We start from the raw sequence: 20,967 nt of genomic DNA, 5'->3' as shown, positions 1-20,967 counted from the left end.
GGTGTGACTGTGAGTGTGAATGGTTGTCTGTCTCTATGTGTTGGCCCTGTGATGGACTGGTGACCTGTCCAGGGTGAACCCCGCCTCTCGCCTGAAGGCTGCTGGGATAGGCTCCAGCCCCCCACGAACCTTAACAGGATAAGAGGTAGAAAATGGATGGATGAAAACAAACCAAACCATTGGGACTCTGAATTTCAGAAACTATCAGAAATACAAAGCTGCATCCTTCAGTTTCCTGTCAGAGTGGCCTTGACCTTTGGCGGCCAAAATCTTTCCAGCACATCCTCAAATACCCCGGTGGGCATTTATGCCGAATTTTGAAGAAAAAAGAAAAAAAAAAAAAACAAACCCAGACACTCCTGATTTATCACCTTAATGTCAGGTGGCCTCAACCATTGCCCAACAAAATCTTGTCCGTTAATCCTTGAGTTCCAGCGGTTGTTTCATTTTTGACACTCCCTCCTGATTGTATTTATTAGAGGTGACAATAACCCAACAGCCCTGCTGGGTTTGTTGCTAACTCCCTCCACGCTAATCGCTTGCTAACATTTATCTGACTCTAATTTGTCATGGGTGAGCAGCTTTGAGCCTTCTGTGCCCCCCCCCCCCCCCCACACACACACACACACACAAATGCTTATCAAAGCTTGGCAAAAGACTGAATGAGATTAATACATTCATTCATCCATATTCATGCGGATGCCCTCTTTCCATAAATAGCTTCTTTGGAAGTTTCTAAAGAAATCTTGTTTCCCCAGGATTCACTCTGGGGTCCTTGAAAACTGGTTCATAGATGTAGTATGGAAGTAAAAGTTCCACTCCAGCTAAAAAATAAATAAATAAATAAATAAATAAATAAAAAATACTCAATTCAAAGTAAAAGTCCTGCAAGGAAAAAAAAAAACCCCAATCTAACTCATTCCTCTCTAAAAAGTACAAGAATGAACTGGATGTGTAGAGAAGCCAAAAAGGAAATACTAGAAAGCAGAAGCACATCCAGTAAATGTACCCTCCACCACATAAAAAAAATGTACGCTACTTTTAGAAATTGCACTTTTTAATAATAACAGCTTGCAAAATGGCTAAATAGGAAGTACTTAAAATGACCTCTTCGTGTATCGCAGTATTCCACTGCTTTTTTTTTTTTTTATCAGTTGCAGTAGTTAATTCATGTTTCAGGCTCTTCTTCTTCTTCATCCCAAAACTCTGGTAGAAATGTTGTTATTGGATTAACTGGAATGTCTGAAAATATGGTGTAGCCGGAGCAACAGGTCAAGCTCGAGGTCATGTGCCTGGCCAGTCGTTGCCGTCATATGACTGAAGCTCCTATTTTTGGAACCGTTATGAAATTAGGCTCTTGACTTGAATAAACAGTCGCCATTTATTTTTAACCAGGTAATGAGGAAGTTGGCTGCCTCAGCTGGAGCACAAGGAGTCTGGACGAATAGCTGCAGGTTCAGACTCCGTGCTGACCGGCAGCTGATGGCTGTTTTCTCCGTCACCTGGAGGAACGCGCTCAGAGAGCTTAGAGCAGTGGAGGTCCACGTTCCACTCCTGACTGAGATACGTGTGTGTGTTCTTAGTGTGTGACAGAAGGACATAAGCTGATAATGTTCTCTCTTTGCATGCAAGAGCAGACTCCAGGGGGAAATGTCACCTCCCGCATTCACTAGGTGGCGCTGGAGCATAAACACTTCCTATCCGCAGTTCGACGTGGCTGCGTGTCACGTCGAGACGGCAAAGTCTGAAGTCTGCCGAAGACCTGACCAGGAGGAGTACAGTTGCTGCAGTTTCCTGCTCTGTGGCCAAATGTCAAAGATGGCCGCCTCACCACAGTGGCCAAACCTCGCGTCCTTCACCGTGACCCATCACCAAGCTCTGCAGGTGCTCCTGAGCCACGTTTGAGGTGGTCCGGTCGACCGCCTGTCGTTTCCTTCCACCAGGTGACGCTGTGCACGAATCAACTAACGAACAAATTGTCAGACTGAAACGTTTCAGCTTGACACTCTGCTGACAGACGTGTGCTGAATTCGTCTTTTTCCTAATTTGTGAGGTGCAGTTCTCCCCCCTCCCCCCTTTAACTTCACGACCTTAGAAGCTTTACGTATCCCAGTTTCCGTTACTGGCCAACAGCCGATGATTGGTGATATTGTGGCTTATGAGCAAATTAAAGTGGTGTAGCTGGCGACCAAACAAGCGTGAAAAAAAAAATGCATTTTTCGCCTCCTTTGCAGGCTTTGTTCATGCGTGCAGTTCCAGATAAGATCCGCTAGATGCCGCTAAACATGCACAAGAGATATGACTCGGTGCACTCGGCTTGTCTGGGAACCCACAGAGCCACTGAACAGAGATACTATTGTACAAAAAGAGATTTTATTCACAGTTTGTCCCTTTATTCATTACACAGGAAAGGTAAGGAAAGTCAAAGTCGAGGCAGCTTATGGAGAAATCTCTGGACGCAGGAAGGAGAGGAGGGAAAGAAATCGAAGATTCTAATGTTTTCTTTCGCCCCTTTCTCTCCTCCCCTTCGGTCAGTTTTCATTTCTTTCTTTCTTTTTTGAAATTTTTCAAGAGAAAAAGTTGCCGTCGCTTTAAGGAGACATCTTTTTCCTCTCTGAGCCTACAGACGCCCTCCCTCCTCTCACCTCCAATACCCAAGAGGACGTCTTCAGAATAGGGAATGAGGTCCTCCTGTTCCTCCCGCGTCCCCTCACCTTCAGAGGGAGGGACGGGCAGAGGTGAGAAGACAGGATTTGGTTGCAAAGACAGAGAAGGTGTTCGAGAAAAGCCCGCTGCTGGAAATCATGTTACAGGATCATTTTATTGAAAACATCCCCTATTCCCCATAAGCAAACATAGACACCCCGTGAGCGGCGGCCCCCTCGGTGCCGGAGGGGCGAGTCTTTGGTTGGGTGGTGAGCGCCGGAGCTCACGGGTTTACACGGAGGGTCGGAGGGCAGGACGAGGCAGGGAAGGCAGGATAGCAAAAGGGATGGCTGTCTTGTCTTGTCTTCTCTTTACTCCTCCTTCTCCTCTCCGTGTGTGATGACGTAGCAGATGTTCTTGTAGTCTACGTTGCCGGCGACATCTGGGGGGAAGGCGGCCCACATGTTCTTGATCTGAGAGGAGGAGACGAGGGGGGAGTCAGGCGGAGGTGACGGTCGAGGGAGCTCAGAGGACGACATTGCAAACATTTGAGGCCAAATGACGTCGAGTGCAACAGGGATACTTTTGTAGTCCAATCAACCCGGAAGTTAGCGTTGCTATGGATGCCTGAGACCAAAAAACTACTAGTATTATGAAATTTGGATTATTGCATGACTAAAAAAAAGTTTATGAGACTTAAACGTGTTGTTCGGCAGGATAATTTCCCCAAATGAAACCACTTGTATGCTTTTTTAAAAGCGTAAATAAGGTTGTTAGCAGCGTAAAGCTAATGTCATGCTACTAACACACAAATTCACCAGTGTGGATTTTTTTTATTTACTCTTTTTATGCGTCAACATTTTTAAAGGTCTCAGAATTATAGTAACCACTTGTGTCCCACCGAATGCTGACTACTCGCTTGCATCTGGATCGTGGGACTCGTTCCTACGTGACGAACGATCTCCTTTTTCTTTTTTTGAGGGATTGTATTTGGGAGAGTTTGGTCCCTGGCTCAGCCTATTTGCTCTGCTTCGAAAGCAAATGAAGCTCTTAATAAATAAAAGTTTACCTCATCCTTGGAGAACCTGTCGCACTGAGTGGTCAGGAGCTCCTCGAGGCTGCAGACAGAGGTTTACACGTTCAGAATGAAGCACATCCCACATACACGCGTCCTATATTTGATGGTAAAGTCCTAGACATAAATACTTACAACTGCTTCTTGATGGTTCCAGTACCCTCGGGGTCCAGGACCTTGAAAGCGGAAAGGATAACGTCCTCGGGGTCAGCACCTGGCGGGGACAGGAAGAGGAGAGAAGGTAACTCTTACGCAGAAGTTGTCGTTGGTCAAGCTAACCGGCTAGCAAAGGTCATCTTGCAGTACCACCTTGGGCCTCGGGGGGGGACCAGAACGATAACGGTAAATGAACTACTGCAGAGTACAAAGCATGGAATGGAAGCACGCGAGTTCAAAGGAGGAGGTAGAGACACTTCCAACCACTTTAACTTCAATTCAGTACACAACAAATGAAGAGTGATGAGACGCCCACCCTTCAGCTTCTCTCCGAACATGGTGAGGAAGACGGTGAAGTTGATGGGGCCGCTGGCCTCCTTGATCATGGCCTCCAGCTCCTCATTCTTCACGTTCAGCTGGCCTGGACACAGACGGGCACCACTTGATCACACACGGATGCTGACACCACATCCTCCAGTACCTGCTGATGCTCACTTTTACCCCCATGGAATTTTTCTCAGTCTTTATTTGGGCATTTACATGGGAATTTTGGCCAATGGATCCAATTATATTTATAAATATATATATATATATATATTTTACCCAGTGATTTGGCTCAGCATTGCTCTGATATCGATACCAAGTATTGGGCCCACAACACTCACCCATTGAAGCCAGCACGTCCCTCAGATCATCTTTGCTGATGATACCATCTCTGTTCTGGTCGATGATTGTGAAAGCCTGAAAGGAAGAGGAGGGTTTAGCTTCATGGACAGGGGGGCCGGGGGCTGGGGCATGTTTACATTCTTAAGGACCCCCTCAGTCAACTGTTTTTCCATTAAAATGGCAGCTGGGGGAGTATCTTTGACACAAAAAATAGAAAAGCGGCGGTGGTGGCGGCGGCAGCGGCGGCCTTGAGTGGGACTCCACGGTTTTTCCTTACATGTTAATTTAGGAAAGTATCATGAAGGAACAGCTGAGTGATCTACTTGACCTCCGCAATTTATGAAACTCAAGATCTCGGACTTTGCCAAACCGTGTCCGTCTTCCTGTTGCCTTGATACACACACACACACACACACACACACACACACACACACACACACACACACACACGTTTCCCTGGCTGCTATCTTTCTATCTGTGAGGCGTGCTAATATCATCCTAATCATCATGTCAGGCATTCCCTAAGTGCCACTCAAGAAGCGTGTATCACTTATCGTGGCAGGAATGTTTCCTCTATTTGGAGTCTTGACAACGCACTGAAAGCACAGACGACATCATTATTCAATCACTTGGCCGCGCGTCCTTATAAAATCTCATCTCCTGACCCGACTGACCTCCGACACACACCCTTCACACCCCCGCTTTTCTCCCTCTGCTCACCAAATCATTTATTTTGTTTATTTATTTTTTTTAAATCCCTCATCCCTCTTCAAAAGCACCGAATGTGCGAACATCCCGACGTCCGCTGCTCCGCTCGGATGTCTGAGCGACAGCTGGAGCGGCGGTCAGAGGTCACCAACATATGGAGCATTTTAGACGGTGTCAGAAATTTCTGCGCTCCTTCATGACATGACATTCTCCAGCTGATTAAATTGTCAGGAGAGATTGGGTGGGGGTGGGGGCTGGAAGGGTGGGGGGTTTGCTCAGGCAAAAGAGCAACTGCTGTGAAAACGGATCCAACCAAACCAAGAGCTGCTTAATCAAACTCTAATTTTGGTCTCTGACAAATGAACATGAAATTTAATTCAGGACCGGAGACACTTGACAAATCTCTGGCCCCGGGCCAGCTGTGATAAAGGCGTCTGGCGCTTCCTGAGGCTGCGCCGCTCAGCCGTGGCGCGCGATGTCCCCTGTGACGCTGCTTTGAGGCCGGACCACCTCACCTCCTTGTACTCCTGGATCTGGCTCTGCTCGAACATGGAGAACACATTGGAGGAGTCTCCTGTTGCTGCCCTCCTCTTGGCCTTCTTTGGTGCCTGAGGGACAAACACGTGGGCGAAAGAGAGTAAACCAGCTGTGATGGGAACAGATGTGAAAACACACAGAAACCAAAAGATAAGAAGAAAAGTCTGGAGAGAAAAAGCACAAATTGTACACTGTGATTCGAATTTTAGTTGCTTGAACAAGTTGTAGAATACATTCCTTCCTCTCACCACTACTTTTGTCATTTTTAACCTTTATTTCAGGCAGTTGGCTTTGTTAATGCCCCTTGTACTGGCTGTGATGAACCTGCTCATCAAGTTAAATGTATTTGTAATTGTCGTCACCATTGTCGTCGCTGTGAGTGAGAGTCAAACGGCGTTTGCGGCGATGCCGTTAGCGGCGTCACCGTGAAGTGAAGGGAAACGAATGTTGCAAAAGAAACTAGTGAACTGGTGAGTTGCAAAAAAAACAAAAACAACCTCCGTAAAATGTATAATTAACCGATAAAATATTGTAATATATAAATGCAAAATGAAATAACCAATAAAACATCAATATATGTTGTATAATATAATCATATATATTTAAATCATTTTTACTTTTTAAAATATTTAGTTTTATTTTATTTATATATTTTCACTGAATTTAAACATTAAATGGAGCTCAGAGAAAAATAGAAAAATATGATTTTTCTGTGTAACGCTCCCACCAATCATCCTGCAAACCCTCAGATTCACCTCGCGACCCCTGACCCCAAGTGCGACCCTGGCACCAGCTCATTGTCCTACGTGATGACAATTTGTTTTTCATTCAGTCGCATGCAACCTGGCCTCCTCAGCGTTTACCGGTAGAAACACATTTGCACCCAAGCATCCTTAGAACTGCAAAAACTGTAAGATCCACAGAAAGTATCCAATGATCTACTGGAAATGAAGCTTCCATCTTTGTCTTATGATTAGTTCAAGCTTAAAAAAAAAAAAAAAGAAGAAGAAGAAGGTGGATGAATCCGTAGAGCTGCTCTGATTCGGCGGGAGATATTTCCATCAGCAGCAGAGTGCAGAGATGTGGGACCCTGGTACTCACCATCTTGAGACGGTTAGGGTGGAGGTTCGGCTGATCAAGGAAGAGAAGATAGAGTGAAGCCGCGTTATACGAATATCCCCGGGGGCTTATATACCCCTCCGCAGGCTCTTCTAACTTTAGACACAGCCTCAAGTTTGGATGGGGATAAAAAAGAGAGAGAGAGAGAGGATAGTCAGGGATGAACTGATGGCAAAAGTGAAGGAGACAGAATGGCGGGTCACTGTATCACCTTACAGGAGATCAGAAATAGACCCAGGAGTCTTGGAATTAAGTAAACCTGATAGCTGAGGGACCATGCCGAAGATTTGAAGTCCCACGTGGACTAATAAGGACATTCGGTACATAGAAGCTTGATGAACCACTGTCTCTCCACCCTCCTTCTGTTCACCTCCATCTGCCTGCAGAGAGGCACAGCAGCCACTCGCTGGTTTTATTTTTGGCCTGTGATGCCCATCGCGATACGACAGACTGAGATACAAGTATTCTATACCCTCGGCAGCCGATGCAGCTTTTACCCTGTATGTGCACGGCTCGGCTTCTTAATTTAATTTGAAAGGTGGAGGCAAATTAATGATGTCAAAGGTGGGATCTTCCCATTGGGGTTGTGATGGAGGAGTTTCAGCGGGAACGCCTCCTTTTCGCCGGAGTAAAACAGCGCGTGACATAATATAATACACTGTCACATTTAGGAGTAGAAATACTTGCATGTCTCTTGTGCATTAATGAAAATACTTGCACGACTTAATCATCTTAATTTCATTCTTTTGCTTTCTATTTGGTTTCCTATTGATGATATTCATGACATTTTGTACATATTTCACACTTCCACATGCTCGTGCACAGCACTGCACAAAGAACAGAGGGTAATTATAATTTTAGCCACTCGAACAAGTTGGAACAAACTTTTTTTTCTCTTGAAAAGTCAACTTTGGAACTTGTGCTTTCACGCGAGGGTTGTAACTCCAACAAAAATTCCCCTCCTGTTGATGTCACGAGATGACCACTTTTCGTGGTCGTCATCAGTACGATTGATTTTCTGCCATCGCCTTACGATCGCCAAAGACAGCAAAAAGCGACTGAAAGCGAAACAAGTGCATTTGTAAAAATTGAATGGAAGTTAACTGTTACAACAACAACAACAACAAAAAAAACCACTTAAAAGAAACGTGAATGTTGATTTGAAATGATTCAAATCTGCTGTATTCAGTTGATTTGTTTTTGCTTCCCCTTGAACTGAATGAACTAAACATTTAAGTATTAATTGACCCTCCGGATAAGAAGAAAAGGCCGATTCTCTATCATGAGGCACAGTAAAAAAATCCAGAAGTTGTGAGTTACTCGGAGTTCAGTCTCTAAAATGTGAAAGGCTCCAGTTGTGTTAGAGGTTAAATATAATTTTTGAACCGAGGCGAGTGACTGCTCAGTGATTTAGAGAGAGAGATTTCTTGTTCCTGTTTGGTTTGGTTCTGGAACGAGTTGCTGCCGCCAGCGTTTAATGAACGACAACATGCCAGACAAGTGAAAGCCCCATTAACGTCTGGCTGCAGTCCCGGCTTCACCACTGCAAAGGTGCGTGTTTGCTGATTGGCTTCTGTCAGCCACATTTTCGCACCTGTTTGCCCTTCCTCTCACGCGCCGCCCCCCCCCCCCCCCCCAAATATGAGAGGATTACTTGGCAGGGTGATGGCAGCAGACATTCCCAGGAGAACATAAAAGGGACAGCTGAGGGCGACAAAAATAGCAAAATAAACTTGACCGCCGGCCAACGCGCCAGGCCCCACATGCAAAACGCTTTCCTCCATTTTGTTTTTTTCTCTTCAGGTTTTATATCCAGAATTACCTCTGAGATAATCCCCGCTCATTTCATTAACAACTTAGTTAATCTTGTCTGTGGGATGGATTTATCTTTGCCTCCTCTCCCAGCTGGCTGGTGTGGACTGTTTATGTTTCCACTGATCTTTTTCGCTCCGACGGCCCGACGATGAGTCACATCTCTGCTCTTTACTGGTTTGCACTGCTGGATCAGACAGACTTTGTTTATCCCGGGGCGCTCGGGACATCCAGAGCCTAACACGGCCTGGCTGTCAGTTCTACGTTCATGTTGCCGCTGACCTCTGACCTCTGCCTCACTCAAGTGTCACCAACAAGTTCAAGAGTGAAACATGTCGCACCAGGGTAACAGGAAATCGGCTACATGCTTTAGGTTGCAGATCCAAGTCATCTTTCACGTTCCTACCTGTTTTTCCCGCAATTTCTTCAACTTCAGCACTCATGCCTCTTACCCCAAATATGTCCTTCCATCAGTCTCCGATGCTGTAAATTTAAAAGCCGGTGTCATGTTTATTTAATTATATTTAATTTACTATCATCAGAGATTGAGCGCCTTGTTTTTTCAGCAGCTCAGCCTGATATCGTTTTTTTACGACTTCAACCCCACCTCGCGATTGTCCTCTCTTCATTGTTTACTAGTATGATAAGTCGGAGCAGCTTTCTTTTTCCTTCTGCAGTTTATTCCACTGTCAGCAAGCAGGCGTTGCACGGGAAAGTGGTTTTCATGGCAAAGCCCGAACGAGGAAACTCAAAATATTCAGCCAGTCTGATCTAGCTCATGTCCCACAAAGCTAGCAGCAAGCTAACGTATAGCTAACGTAAGACGGTATCCAAGTATCCAGTCACATCTGCGTGTGACTGAAGTTGAAACCAAGTGTCCGACTTGGGTCTCCATTTCTGCAGTAAAGCTGCAAGTGGCACTGAGGGAGAGCAAGCGCTGCATAAATGAACTTCATTAATGGGTTAATACTTATTATTGATATAGCTCAGGTTTTGCTTGACATCAGAGGCTCCAGTCGGGGCCAAGACCCCAAAGAATTAAACTTTAAACTGAGCATGAAGGTGAACCGCGCATGGTAACAGTGACTTCAGAGGTAAATTTGGCTCCTTTTCACTCAGTCATTTGTGACGGGCAAATATGAACGAATGAGTTGTTTTGACCAAATCTTTTTAGGGTTTGATGCGCACCGATTCAGCCAACCAGACTTTCACAGGTCAGAATCGATCACCTCGAGGGAACCAGAACTGTGAAAAGAGTCGGGCCACCTGGCTCAACCACCTCCAGCTCATGCTAAAGGAGTTAGCATGTCCTTCTCTCTTACATTACAGTGGATGCACCTACAAATCGGTAACTTGAAGGGTAAAACTGCCAAATGTGGCCTCCTCTTCCTTGCTCTTACGCTGATGATGAAGCTTGACCTAACATTCCAAACTCATGCACTGTTGATTGTGAGTGCAAAACCCCAGATGCTTAATGCGTCAAACAATGAAACTGCTCTCGTGGGAAACTTATTTCCATTTTATGAGTGACGAGTAACTCCTAAGCATCTCAAACATTCCAGCTGCCCCAGACTTGACCACACAGTTATAAAATACCAAACTGGTCTCACTTCACAATGTGTTTACACACTGCTATCTCTCAGAAATGTTTCCATACAGATGTGTGTACATTGCGGGAGGCGATGTCTGCAACGTGACACGCCTCGGCGTGCTCCCCTGAAGCCATCAATCATGTTTCAGATGATTGGTATGTCTGTAGGGCCGGGAATGTGGAAAAGCTCACTGCTTGACATATGGGGGAAGACAGCCCGAAGAAACGTCATGACATGAGAGATGCAGGAGCTTGTAACGTTAAACCCTAGTTTGTCTGAATACCTACAACCCTCAGGTTGCACTGGGTTTCTGGTCGATTCCGCCTTCAACATCAATCGACAGAAAAGTTCCAACTATGAGTGAAAGTTAGATTCGTTTTGCGCTTCTCGGTTGGGACGACGTGATGGTGGAAGCATTTTTATTTCCGAAGAAGCTCCAGTCAGACATGTTGTCAAAACAATTACTATCATAATCATAATAATAATTATACGAATAAGAATACTTCCACGGACAGTGATGGTCATGAAAGCTTCTGTAAACTGTGCCTGTAGTGCCCCCTGGTGGATAAAAACCTCCACTATACATTCAAGTCAAGATGCCAGTTTTATTATTTAATGCCATTCAAAATTGATCAGACTCTTTGATTAATACTGCATTATAAAGCATTTTATGTCCATCCATTTTCTACCATTTATCCTGTTAAGGGTCGCGGGGTGGAGGGGGTGGGTGGAGCTCTCACAGCCACACCTACGGTCAATTTGGAGTCTGGATTAACCTGGTCCCCTCTTGATGTGTTTGGACTGTGGAGGAAGCTGGAGTACCAGAGAGAACCCAGACAGGAACAGGGAGAACATGGAGACTCCACACAGAAAGACCCCGTGCCCAAACCGGAACTCGAACCCAGAACCTTCTTGCTGTGAGGCGACAGTGCGAACGACCGTGCCGCCGCATTTTATGTCATGAATAAAATTATGAATGACACTTGAATGCTGTACTGCTGAGCGACCTGCACGAGCGCTTCATACAGGGTGATGAAACACACATCGCCGTTGACTTGTACATTTCTTTAGTCGTCAGGGGTGTTTGTACTTTATACTTTTGTCCCCTTGAATTTAACATGGGGGGGTCTGTACTTTCTCCTTCAGTCCGTTTGCCTCACAGTGACGCATGACATCATCCGTAAACTGTAACTGCCGTCGAGCAAGTAATTTATGTACATATGTTTAATATAAAAACAGGGAGAAGAGGTTTTAAAAAAAACATAAAGGTTATTAGATGGAGCAGTGACTGGTAAATGTCTAAGTTAGAAGCTAACTGCACTCCTGAACTCGCTTCACTTCACTCCCGTTGTTCCAGATATCGGCACCTTTGTGTGGAAAGCTTGCTCTTCGTTTTCAAACACGCAACGTAGAGATGCTCCAAAAAATCATACGAGATTGAGGATTATTATTTTTTTGTAGCGCTTTTACAGGTCTCTGGGCATAAAAAACTGTGCTCTCAAGTACAGTACGACTCACACTGTCAGCATCTTTTTGACACAAGCAAACTTCTCCTTTTGACTTCCTCTCAGTCTGTTCTTGTTTTTTGTTTTTTTTTAATCCAGGTTGATGAGATCTCCATCGGTGGCCCCAACTACTTTCGCGTGCCGGCTCTTCAGCCATTCCTCTCTGGCTTTCTTTACCTCCTGGCCGTAATAATCGTGGAGTTTACTGAACTCCTCCAGTGGATCAAAACCGATGACAGGCCATTCACCGTACAAAGGCGCCGGTCCATTAATTGGTGTGACGTGAGCGTTTCTCCTTTGCCACAGTTTAGGCGACTTCTTTGCTGCAACTTTCGAGGGAATTAAAGGTGCTTGTAAAGCCGAGCTGGCACTGAAGCTTCTTCCCTGCCTGACCACAGCAGCAGGGGTCTGGGTTGGGAAGAGGGCGCCCGGTTTTATCTGGGTTGAAGACTCATTTAGGGTGCTGGCGGGAGATTCTCTGGAGCCTTGGTGCTGTTTGGCCTCTGCAAACAGGAAACAGGAACGTAAGAACCGGGATTCTCTCATGTCACTGTTAGCGTCCGTATGTCTTTGACTCAATTAACTTGACCCTTGCGCAACGTCTGGCACCCCGAGGGAAGTGCAAGTGCAGAGTTTGAGGGTCTGAGACGAAGGTGTTTTTGAAATGACAGACTGATACACAGAGATGAGATGACAGACAGGCTGGCTTTGATGTTTGTGTTTAGAAACAAGCAGTCACAGTTTAAAGAGGACTGAGATTAGCTAGCTAACTAACTAACTAACTAACTAACTAACTAACTAAGACCTCAGAGGTCAAAGTCAAGGCCTTGAATTATAAAATGAGAAATCAGAGACCCAGAGTTATAGATTAAAATCTGAGCCACAAGATGAAAAATTTAGAGTTTGAAGAGCAGAGGCGGGTGTGTAAGAGTGTGTGATGTCACCAAACCCCTGGTCAGTCAAACAGGACGCATTGCACCAGCATGTTTTTACGAATGCTTGAGTTATTGTTAGGCACGAGATCCCTAGAAAAGCTGGAATCTGGCATCAGTATATAGGACCACACACCTTCGTACTGCCTCCCCAGGTCCCTCACCAGCAGGGAGAGGTAGCAGTGGCTGGCTGAGAGTAACGCCTTCACCCAACTCTCCTGGGTCATGTAATCTGCTGCTGCAAATCTGTAGGTTTTGAGTCCCGGCCCTTCGAACACCAGGGAGAAGCAAAACTGTCCGTCGGACTCTGAGCGGCGGACCGCGCAGCCCTCCAGGACGATGACACCCAGCAGGTGTCTGTCAGCTGGCCGCTCCTGGTAGAAGAGCAGGTTTGCCTTCAGGACAAACCACCGCCGCTGGTAGGTGGCATTTCGCTCTTTCTGAGAAGAAACACAGGACGGTATTTCATGTGCTGTCTGAAAAGTGTCATCAGCTTTATGTGGTCCATGTTTCCTCCCAACCTTTTTGTAGAGATATCCTTCTTTATCAACCGGAGAGGTGCATGATAGATAATGGGTCAAAATCTTCTTGTGGATCTTCATGCTAACGCTGAAAGAGAACAGAGAAAGAGGGAAAGCGCTTTTGCACATCGGAAGAATTTATACTGAAAAAAGTACTCTGCGTTTTTGCAGTCTATCATTTCCAACGGCAAATTATGATCTAAATTGTCAATAATCTTCATTTCCGTCAAGGACACACCAAACAGCAATTATTTTCAATTCAGTACCTGTAATTTCCAAGTTTTTACTGCTGCTGCAGCTGCTACTACTACTAGTACTACTAGAACTACTACCAGGTCTGTCTTGTGAATGAGATAACTGGTACAAATACAGGTTAAATAAAATGACAATACAACATAAGTTTAAATAATTCTGCTTGGAACAACTACTTATACTGTTTCACACCACACACACACACACACACACACACACACACGTTTATTCATTTATTTATTTACAGTATATATGCTTGTAAGGGCACTCTGGAAAATGAATACTTTTATCTCAAAACCTCATAAAACCTCAGCAAGTGAACAAAGTTATTTTACTGTGCTGGTATGAAGTTTCAAACCATAAACAGAACCGCAGTCAATGCGGCCATCTTAAAATCATACAGTTGTGTACCAAGCCTTATGGGAGTGCTCAGAAAGCTCAATATTTTTCATCAAGAACAAGTGCAAAACAGAAATGACATGACATGAAACCTCATCATTCGGTGACTCGTGGCACAATTCAATCTATAACATTAATAAATTAAAATAAAATCACCAGTCATTCTATATTTATGAGCCGTGTCCTCAGACACTGTTGACACAGAGAACGGTGACAAAATGTGACGTCGACTCACCTCTGCTGAAGTCCCTACGGTTTTTCTCTGCTGGTCCTCATTGTTCGTCGGTATCAGGCCGAATGTTCTCTCTCAGTCTGATCCATCCACAATGTTTTAATATATAGTTTCAGGTTACTATCAATGGTTGTCCCTCGGGTACAAGAGGACGAGTGTTGAAATATAAATAACTCGACCCACTTCCTGGTAACAAAACCCTGACACATTATAGTCTCTGTCCTCTGTGCTTTCGTCTACCTCGAGCTGGTGAAGGGTACGGAGCTGCCACCTGGAAGTGAGAGCTCTCAGATGCGTCTGCCTTCGCTCTCTCACTTCTGCATTTCATGTTACTTTTTTTTTTTAAATATATATATTTCACACAAGGTTCATTTTGGTACCTCATCTGTCCTCAGGTGGAGAATCAATTTATGAAATACAGAAACAAGGCCCGAAATCCATACCAACATCAAGCGGGATGTTCAGCTTGCTGGTGTTTTTTCTTCACAATTTGTTTTGCACATTGCTGCTGACCTCGTGGCCCACTAACTGAGCCAACCCCTCTGGTATCTGCCAGATCTGCCAAATGACCAGTCCCAGACTGAGTCAGGTCCTTAATATAGAGCATCTGAGGCCAAAATCTCTCATTGCCTCTACTGAAGCCTCACAGGCCTCTGATTGAATGGATCAGAACCGGAGCCAGTCCTAAAACCCTAAAAGCGTTGTAGCATTATTGAGAGTCTGGTTCCCTCTTCTTAAACTGACTGAGTCTTTTTTTTTTTCAAGTGGGTTTTCAGTTAAATACCGTAAATAATGTCTGTACTTTACAACAGCTTAAAATGTTTAACCTGAAGGTATCTACCCCGCCACTGGGAATTTAGAAGTGGTCATGTGTCTTAAAAGCATTTATGTGGGCTGACATTTTTTCATCACTTATAAATTTAACCTTATAACCTGCGTCCAAGTAAATTCCGACAGCAGTTTTAAAAGTTTAGAAGTCTAGAACTTGACGTGGCCTCCACTCAGGCGGTGGCGGTAATGAGCCGTAACATTGTTTACAACTGCAGGCGCCTTTTTTTTCTCGAAGAAGAAAACCAGCGAAGAAGAACGCTGAACGAACGTCGTTTGAATTATTTTCAGGTTTCACATTTACGACCTTATGTTACTTTATTTGCCCTGCTTGCTTGTTCACACTAATATAGTATAACAGTTTAATTTGTGTAGCTAATCAAATGTTATCTTGCCTTTAGCCAAAATTTGTGACCAATGCTTCACAGCTCTGCACGCGCTGTCGTTGGTAGCTAACATTGTTAGCCTGAACGCTAATGCGACGTTAGCTTTGTGCCAACTTTACACGGTTTTGTGTGGTTGTAGGGGTGTAAACAAGTTCCCCATTTGCCTTTTTAAAGCACCATGTCGAAAAGAAAAGTAACGTTTGAGGACGGTGACGGAGACTTTGACCTGGATGACGAAGTTCCAAATAAAAAGGTAAACACAGTTGATTTGGATGGAGAAAGAGAGGAGCTGTTGTCTGTTGTCAGGCAGAGTAGTAATCATCCCTGACATGATTATTTTACCCTTGGAGTAAAATAAGAGAAACTTATATAAATGCCCACAAAGGGGGGGAACTCCAGGTGATATAGCAGCAAAGGGATAACAACCATAGAGAATCAAAACGTAATAAGTACTGAAATGAACCTGCTTGGTCAATGCGAAGTGTACAAAAACATTCAGTTTTAAAAAATTGGGATATATGTAAAAAGAGAGCTCACGCCTGAAGAAAGTCTCAACTGTAATCAATCAAAAGAGGTTTAAATGACATACAGAGGAGAAGTTAAAACAGATGTGCAGTTTCTTGAGTATTGCACAGTTTATATTGAATGAGCATCAGTATCTGAAGGTACAGAGGTATATAGGGCTTATTGCCATGAACTTAATAGTATGCTGTCTTCTGTCCTGATACTCAGGGTATTATTTAATTCAAATACAACAGATGCTATGAAAATAAGTAAATATGTGTGATTTTAAGTAAGATATAGATTTTGAGATATAGATCGTCTTTGGCCTGCTATAACTTAATTGTAACTTACATTCTGGTAATAAGTGGTTTCTCACAAGCAATTTTCTGTCGCCTCTTCCCACTGTTGGAACAGATGAATAAAACATTAATATTATAGGGTAATAACAAACACAGTGTCTCATTGATATCTGTGGGTTTTTGTTTTTTTTTTGCTCTCCAAATGCAAGAGAGCATATTGTGTTTGGAGAAGATTCTAACCATAAACAATTAAGGGTGTCAATGTAAATCAGAATAATGGGGTGGGGGGTGTGTGTGCATATGCTCCATAATATTGCAAAGCATATAGCAGTATCAGTCAGAATAATGTAACTGGACATTTTTCAAAATCCTGCCACCCTAGTAAAGATGTAGTTTGTCTTTGGAGCTGAAGAAGACATCTCGTCTCCAGCATTCTTTTGGCTGCACCTGCTCCGCTAAGTTGACCTCCCTGTCCTGCTTGTTGTTCTGTTCACACGCAGAGCTGTGAGGTTGTGAGTGGACCGGGCTCCAGGTTCAAGGGCAAACATTCCCTTGATAGTGATGAAGAAGATGAAGGGGCGGACAAAAACAGCAGTAAATATGACATCTTGGCCAGCGATGACGTTGATGGTATGTCCTTTTGACTGTTGAAATGAGTGAGCACCTGTGGTACTTTGGTTTAACCTACACGCAAGTTTAAAGATCAAGGTCACAGGATACGTTCTTGTATTCTACAAAACACTCATGAAATAGTTTGAATAGGAGATAGAGCAAAATGCTGAAGTACAGCCATTGATAAAGTTAGAAATGAGGACTCTTCCATTCACAGCTGTTGCAGCTTTTCAGACCTCGGTCACTCTTGCTCCTCTTGGCAAATCTTCCAATTTCCCGCCACGACAGCAGCCCCAGACAGTCACATGCCCTTCACCGTGTCACATTTACTCGCCTTTATTTCTCAGAGCCAGAGTGCACTGATGAGTTCCAGAAGAAAGTTCTTCTTTTCTCGCCACTTTTAGTTGTAATTTGGCCCACAGTCTACAGAAATGTAAATGTTTGACATGTTGCATGAATCTAATCTCACTTTTCCTGCTTAAGACCACAGCAGATGAGCGAGTACTTGTTTTACACATGTTAACGTTGTTCTCAGGCCAAGAGGGAGCAACGATCGACTTTGACGAGGGAGTCTCTATCACCCCCTTCAACCTGCATGAGGAAATGCAGGAAGGACACTTTGACTCGGAGGGAAATTATTTCATCAAGAAAGAAACACAAATCAGAGACAACTGGCTTGACAACATTGACTGGGTAATTTAACTTTTTCCAGCCCCCCCCCCCCCCATGTATGAAAACCATACCAACCATGTGCAATAATGTGAGATCCTATTTGTCCCCAGGTGAGAATAAAAGAGCAACCTTTCAAAAAAAAGAAGAAAGGTCTCGGTGCCAAACGTACACGGAGAGCAGGAGATGAGGATGAGGCGGAGGAAGAGAAACAAAGAGAAGAAAAGCAGGAAAGTAAAGATAATGAGGAAGAGGAGGAGGAGGAGGAGAAGGAGCCTCCTGAAGACCCCCTGGCATCCTACACGCAACACCAGCTCACTGAAGCGCTGGTTGAACTGCTGTTACCTGGGGAGACGGTTGCTGCGGCGCTTCGCCGGCTGGGAGGCCTCGGTGGAAGGAAGAAGGGGAAGCTGAGGGAAGAGAATGAAGCCACCGAGGAGAACAAAAGGGACGCGGAGAAGCTCGATAGACTCACAGCTCTAGCTGACAGACTGGTCGCGTCTGGGATGTTTGGAATCTACCAGCAAACGTGTGAAAAACTGGCCTACATGCTGAAGAGCATGAACAGCAAACGGCCCGCTGTGAAGAACTGCAGTGGCGACGAGGATGAAGATGAACTTGACATGTTCGCGGACGATTTTGATGAAAAGCACACAGAAAGAACACAGGATAAAGAGGACAAAGACAATACTAGAGGTTACTGAGGGTCTCCTGTGGTGGGTTTTCCTTAACAGACACCAAATTTCTGGTTTCTAATCATGACTTGTCTCTCCTCAGTGAGTGATGAGGTGATGTGGGAGTACAAATGGGAAAATGAGGCTGATTCAGAAGTCTATGGCCCCTTCACCAGTCAGCAGATGCAGGTATAGTTCCCTTCTTTACATCCAAGAGCAGTTAGTAGGGGTTGTAGTGCATGAGTGGACTTAAGCAGACCAAAACAAAAAAGCTTTCCTTTGGAATAATGTGTTTTAATGTAGGTTTCTAATCAAGAATCAACCAAATAGCTGCACTGTTTCATGACGGTAAATCATTCACTGATTGCCAAGTCAGGTTTTGCACAAAGTCTTGAAATGAAGGAAAATGCTTTGTTTTAAATTCTTTGTTTTGGAAGTCAGGGGCAACCTTGAACTCCAACACTCTTCTTGGAACATGAATGATTTTCATCATGGCCTGATTTTTCCCAACATTATCATTTATGTCGCAAAACACGTTTTTATGTGTGAAATGACATTGAATTTAGCGGACAAGAGTTGATCAAACATGCAGCCAAAGCTGATGTGACCAGCGTGTATAAACGGTGACAAACACCCATGGGAGGAGTTCTACAGGCTTTATTTTTGTGCATCTGTATTTATAATACCAACGCAGATCAGTGCTCCGAAGGACTGGACCTTTGTTGTGAAGGTACATGTGTGCAACTGCAAACTCGAGCAACATCAACCTGCCTGCAGATCAGGACCACAGGTTGCATACCATGTGAAAGCTTGAATGTTATTAGCGGGAACTCACGACAATCCAGTTATTGATATAAATTCACAAACTAATGAGTTAACAGAGAAAAAGTAACTCACGTAACAATACAATACAGTCGTAATTAACACCATTTTTGTTTTTCCAATGCAAACGAATAGGGTGGAAGGAATGCACCAGCAAACATAGTAAATCCTGTTAGTGTGTTTACCAGTTACTGGCTGCTGGTTGCAAGCTCATTCTACCTTTCACCTCAATCTGTCCAGGTGGGCTTTAATCTTCTTGTGTTTTTTCAGGACTGGGTGGACGAGGGCTATTTCAGCAGTGGTGTTTACTGCAGGAGGCTCGACCAGGAGGGGTCTCAGTTCTACAACTCCAAGAGGCTCGACTTTGAGCTCTACACATGATTGGACGGCGGCCGTGGAATTGTGATCTCCCTCGCCGTCCACCGCGTCGTCTTCTCTGGATGAGTGTCTCATTGTCAGATCATCTTCATTTCAACAGGGGCTTTGTTTTCTGTACATTGTTTTTAAATAAATAGATTGTGTGGCCTTCACGTCTGCCATTCCTCTTTGGTTCTAACGGATTCAGTTGCGACGGTACGAGGGGTCCTTCGGAAATCTGGTGTGGTTTGCAGGGTCCGGCCATCATACGCGGCGTGGCTACGTTTCACAGCATTAATTGGATGCTCTCTTTTGGTCGACTGTAAAACGCCCTAGTAAGGTTGAAGTTGTGCAAACATTTTGGGAATTGGGAAACATTTTCCCCACAGCTTCCTGTAATGTCTCTGATGAAGGTGTTCCAGAGCGTCGTCCGGCTTCCCTAAACATTTCCAGAGTGTCTTGCATGCAACGTCCCCCAGCTTTTAGAGAAGAGGAAACATTACATGGTCGTGTGCTTCCACAAACTTAGGGGTTTTCAGAATGTTCTGGGAACCTTTTCCCTCACAACCATATGGGAATGTTCTCCTGACATCCCAAAAGTCTTTGTTCTTTTGAATTATGATCATCACCAAAACGGGAAATCCTCCCCACAGGGTTCGTATGATCATGGGAACCTGGGGAAGTATTGGAATTTTGACGTGGCGGTTAACACACGCAGAAAAGTATTCGAACAAATAAATAAAACCAGAACATTTTTGGAGAAGTCTTGACAAACTTCCCCCACAGGGATTGAAAAAAAAAGCATGCGGTTCATTGGCTGGAAAAAAAAAAAGTCTTGATTATTTCTTTAATAATATCAAATAAAAATGCCCATGTTGGGCCAAACCACGTAGCTTTTAATTCATTTTCACTGAACGTACACTGTAAGTTATTTATGTGGACTTCCCTCATGTAAACAGATGAAAACCCCTGAACTGGATTTGAACTGCAGGCCTTCCATAACCTAAAGAGGATTTTTTTTTCTTTTTTTAAGAAGGAGGAGAAGAAGAAAAACATCCTCAATGTGCTGCACAGGTTCAGGATGTTTGTCACCTTTTGAGAATGTTGTGCAAGTTCCTCAAAAAAAAATCCCTGTCCAAGAGGGACGTCTACACTCCACGTTGACTGAATTGGACACCTGTTTCAGAATTATCCATTGACTGTAGAGGTGTGTGGTTCCTTGTTTAGAATCTGAAGTTATTGTGCTGTGGAATTTTTTTTTTTTCAATGAAACACACATGCATGTGTACCGACAGTCATGATGGTTCGGTGTTCATCTGTTTTATGATGCATGCTGTTATTTTGTCATACTGACTCAAATTAAATTTGACATATTTTATCAGATTGGCAAAAGACACATTCGTATATAACAGAAGTGTTTTTAGGAATAATTTAAAGTCAGAGGGGGCCTGACTGAAAAAAACGGAATCTTCTCAGGATTATTTTTAATGTAATTAATTAACCATTTCTAATGCGGCAGTCCTATATTTTTGTTATATCAGAAGTAAGAGAATAATACAGAGTCAATGAGTCATACACAAACTGGTCGTCGTATTCATTTTAATTAATAAAATGTATGCATTTCACGACGATACGTCATACCGCTATCCTATTGGCTGTTGCTC

At 44.0% G+C, this 20,967-nt stretch overlaps 3 protein-coding genes across 4 annotated transcripts; 1 reads left to right on the top strand and 2 right to left on the bottom strand.

The window, feature by feature from the left end:
• Positions 1 to 2,366: 2,366 nt before the first annotated feature.
• mylpfa (myosin light chain, phosphorylatable, fast skeletal muscle a) lies at positions 2,367 to 6,963 on the bottom strand. The gene is made up of 7 exons (XM_086183875.1): positions 6,890 to 6,963; positions 5,767 to 5,859; positions 4,543 to 4,618; positions 4,194 to 4,298; positions 3,857 to 3,935; positions 3,716 to 3,764; positions 2,367 to 3,119 (listed from the first exon to the last, which is right to left on the bottom strand). The coding sequence occupies exons 1-7, from the start codon at positions 6,890 to 6,892 to the stop codon at positions 3,018 to 3,020; spliced, it is 507 nt and encodes a 168-aa protein (XP_086040001.1). The 5' UTR covers positions 6,893 to 6,963; the 3' UTR covers positions 2,367 to 3,017.
• A 3,907-nt stretch (positions 6,964 to 10,870) lies between these two features.
• pheta2 (PH domain containing endocytic trafficking adaptor 2) lies at positions 10,871 to 14,372 on the bottom strand. Its single transcript, XM_086183873.1, has 4 exons — positions 14,156 to 14,372; positions 13,270 to 13,357; positions 12,885 to 13,188; positions 10,871 to 12,319 (listed from the first exon to the last, which is right to left on the bottom strand). Exons 2-4 carry the CDS (start codon positions 13,348 to 13,350, stop codon positions 11,907 to 11,909), a joined length of 798 nt encoding a protein of 265 aa, XP_086039999.1. The 5' UTR covers positions 13,351 to 13,357; positions 14,156 to 14,372; the 3' UTR covers positions 10,871 to 11,906.
• An 807-nt stretch (positions 14,373 to 15,179) lies between these two features.
• On the top strand, positions 15,180 to 20,791 carry cd2bp2 (CD2 (cytoplasmic tail) binding protein 2). 2 transcript variants are annotated; one of them, XM_086184410.1, is made up of 7 exons: positions 15,180 to 15,271; positions 15,541 to 15,619; positions 16,670 to 16,799; positions 17,317 to 17,474; positions 17,564 to 18,146; positions 18,228 to 18,313; positions 19,217 to 20,783. In XM_086184410.1, exons 2-7 carry the CDS (start codon positions 15,545 to 15,547, stop codon positions 19,325 to 19,327), a joined length of 1,143 nt encoding a protein of 380 aa, XP_086040536.1. In that variant the 5' UTR covers positions 15,180 to 15,271; positions 15,541 to 15,544; the 3' UTR covers positions 19,328 to 20,783. The 2 variants fall into 2 exon arrangements, with proteins under 2 accessions (XP_086040536.1, XP_086040537.1); XM_086184411.1 differs by lacking the exon at positions 15,180 to 15,271 and having other exon boundaries at positions 15,545 to 15,619; positions 19,217 to 20,791.
• The last annotated feature ends 176 nt before the right edge of the window (positions 20,792 to 20,967 follow it).

This window comes from Aulostomus chinensis, chromosome 18, assembly GCF_037954235.1.
Source record: "Aulostomus chinensis isolate RoL2024-O1b breed Wild chromosome 18, RoL_Achi_v1.0, whole genome shotgun sequence".
In the NCBI taxonomy this organism is placed as follows: domain Eukaryota; kingdom Metazoa; phylum Chordata; class Actinopteri; order Syngnathiformes; family Aulostomidae; genus Aulostomus; species Aulostomus chinensis.
This window is presented reverse-complemented; position numbering and strand designations above follow the sequence as displayed.

Excerpts from the sequence above, each read along its gene's own strand:
- mylpfa (XM_086183875.1), bottom strand. Across the intron at positions 4,299-4,542 it reads GGACGTGCTGGCTTCAATGG|GCCAGCTGAACGTGAAGAAT; the intron begins GTGAGTGTTGTG and ends GTCTGTGTCCAG. Across the intron at positions 3,120-3,715 it reads ACAGGTTCTCCAAGGATGAG|ATCAAGAACATGTGGGCCGC; the intron begins GTAAACTTTTAT and ends TCCTCCTCTCAG.
- pheta2 (XM_086183873.1), bottom strand. The coding sequence starts at position 13,350 with ATGAAGATCCACAAGAAGATTTTGACCCATTATCTATCATGCACCTCT. Across the intron at positions 13,189-13,269 it reads AAGGATATCTCTACAAAAAG|AAAGAGCGAAATGCCACCTA; the intron begins GTTGGGAGGAAA and ends GTTTCTTCTCAG. Across the intron at positions 12,320-12,884 it reads CCTGGGGAGGCAGTACGAAG|AGGCCAAACAGCACCAAGGC; the intron begins GTGTGTGGTCCT and ends TCCTGTTTGCAG.
- cd2bp2 (XM_086184411.1), top strand. The coding sequence starts at position 15,545 with ATGTCGAAAAGAAAAGTAACGTTTGAGGACGGTGACGGAGACTTTGAC. Across the intron at positions 16,800-17,316 it reads GGCCAGCGATGACGTTGATG|GCCAAGAGGGAGCAACGATC; the intron begins GTATGTCCTTTT and ends CGTTGTTCTCAG. Across the intron at positions 17,475-17,563 it reads GGCTTGACAACATTGACTGG|GTGAGAATAAAAGAGCAACC; the intron begins GTAATTTAACTT and ends ATTTGTCCCCAG.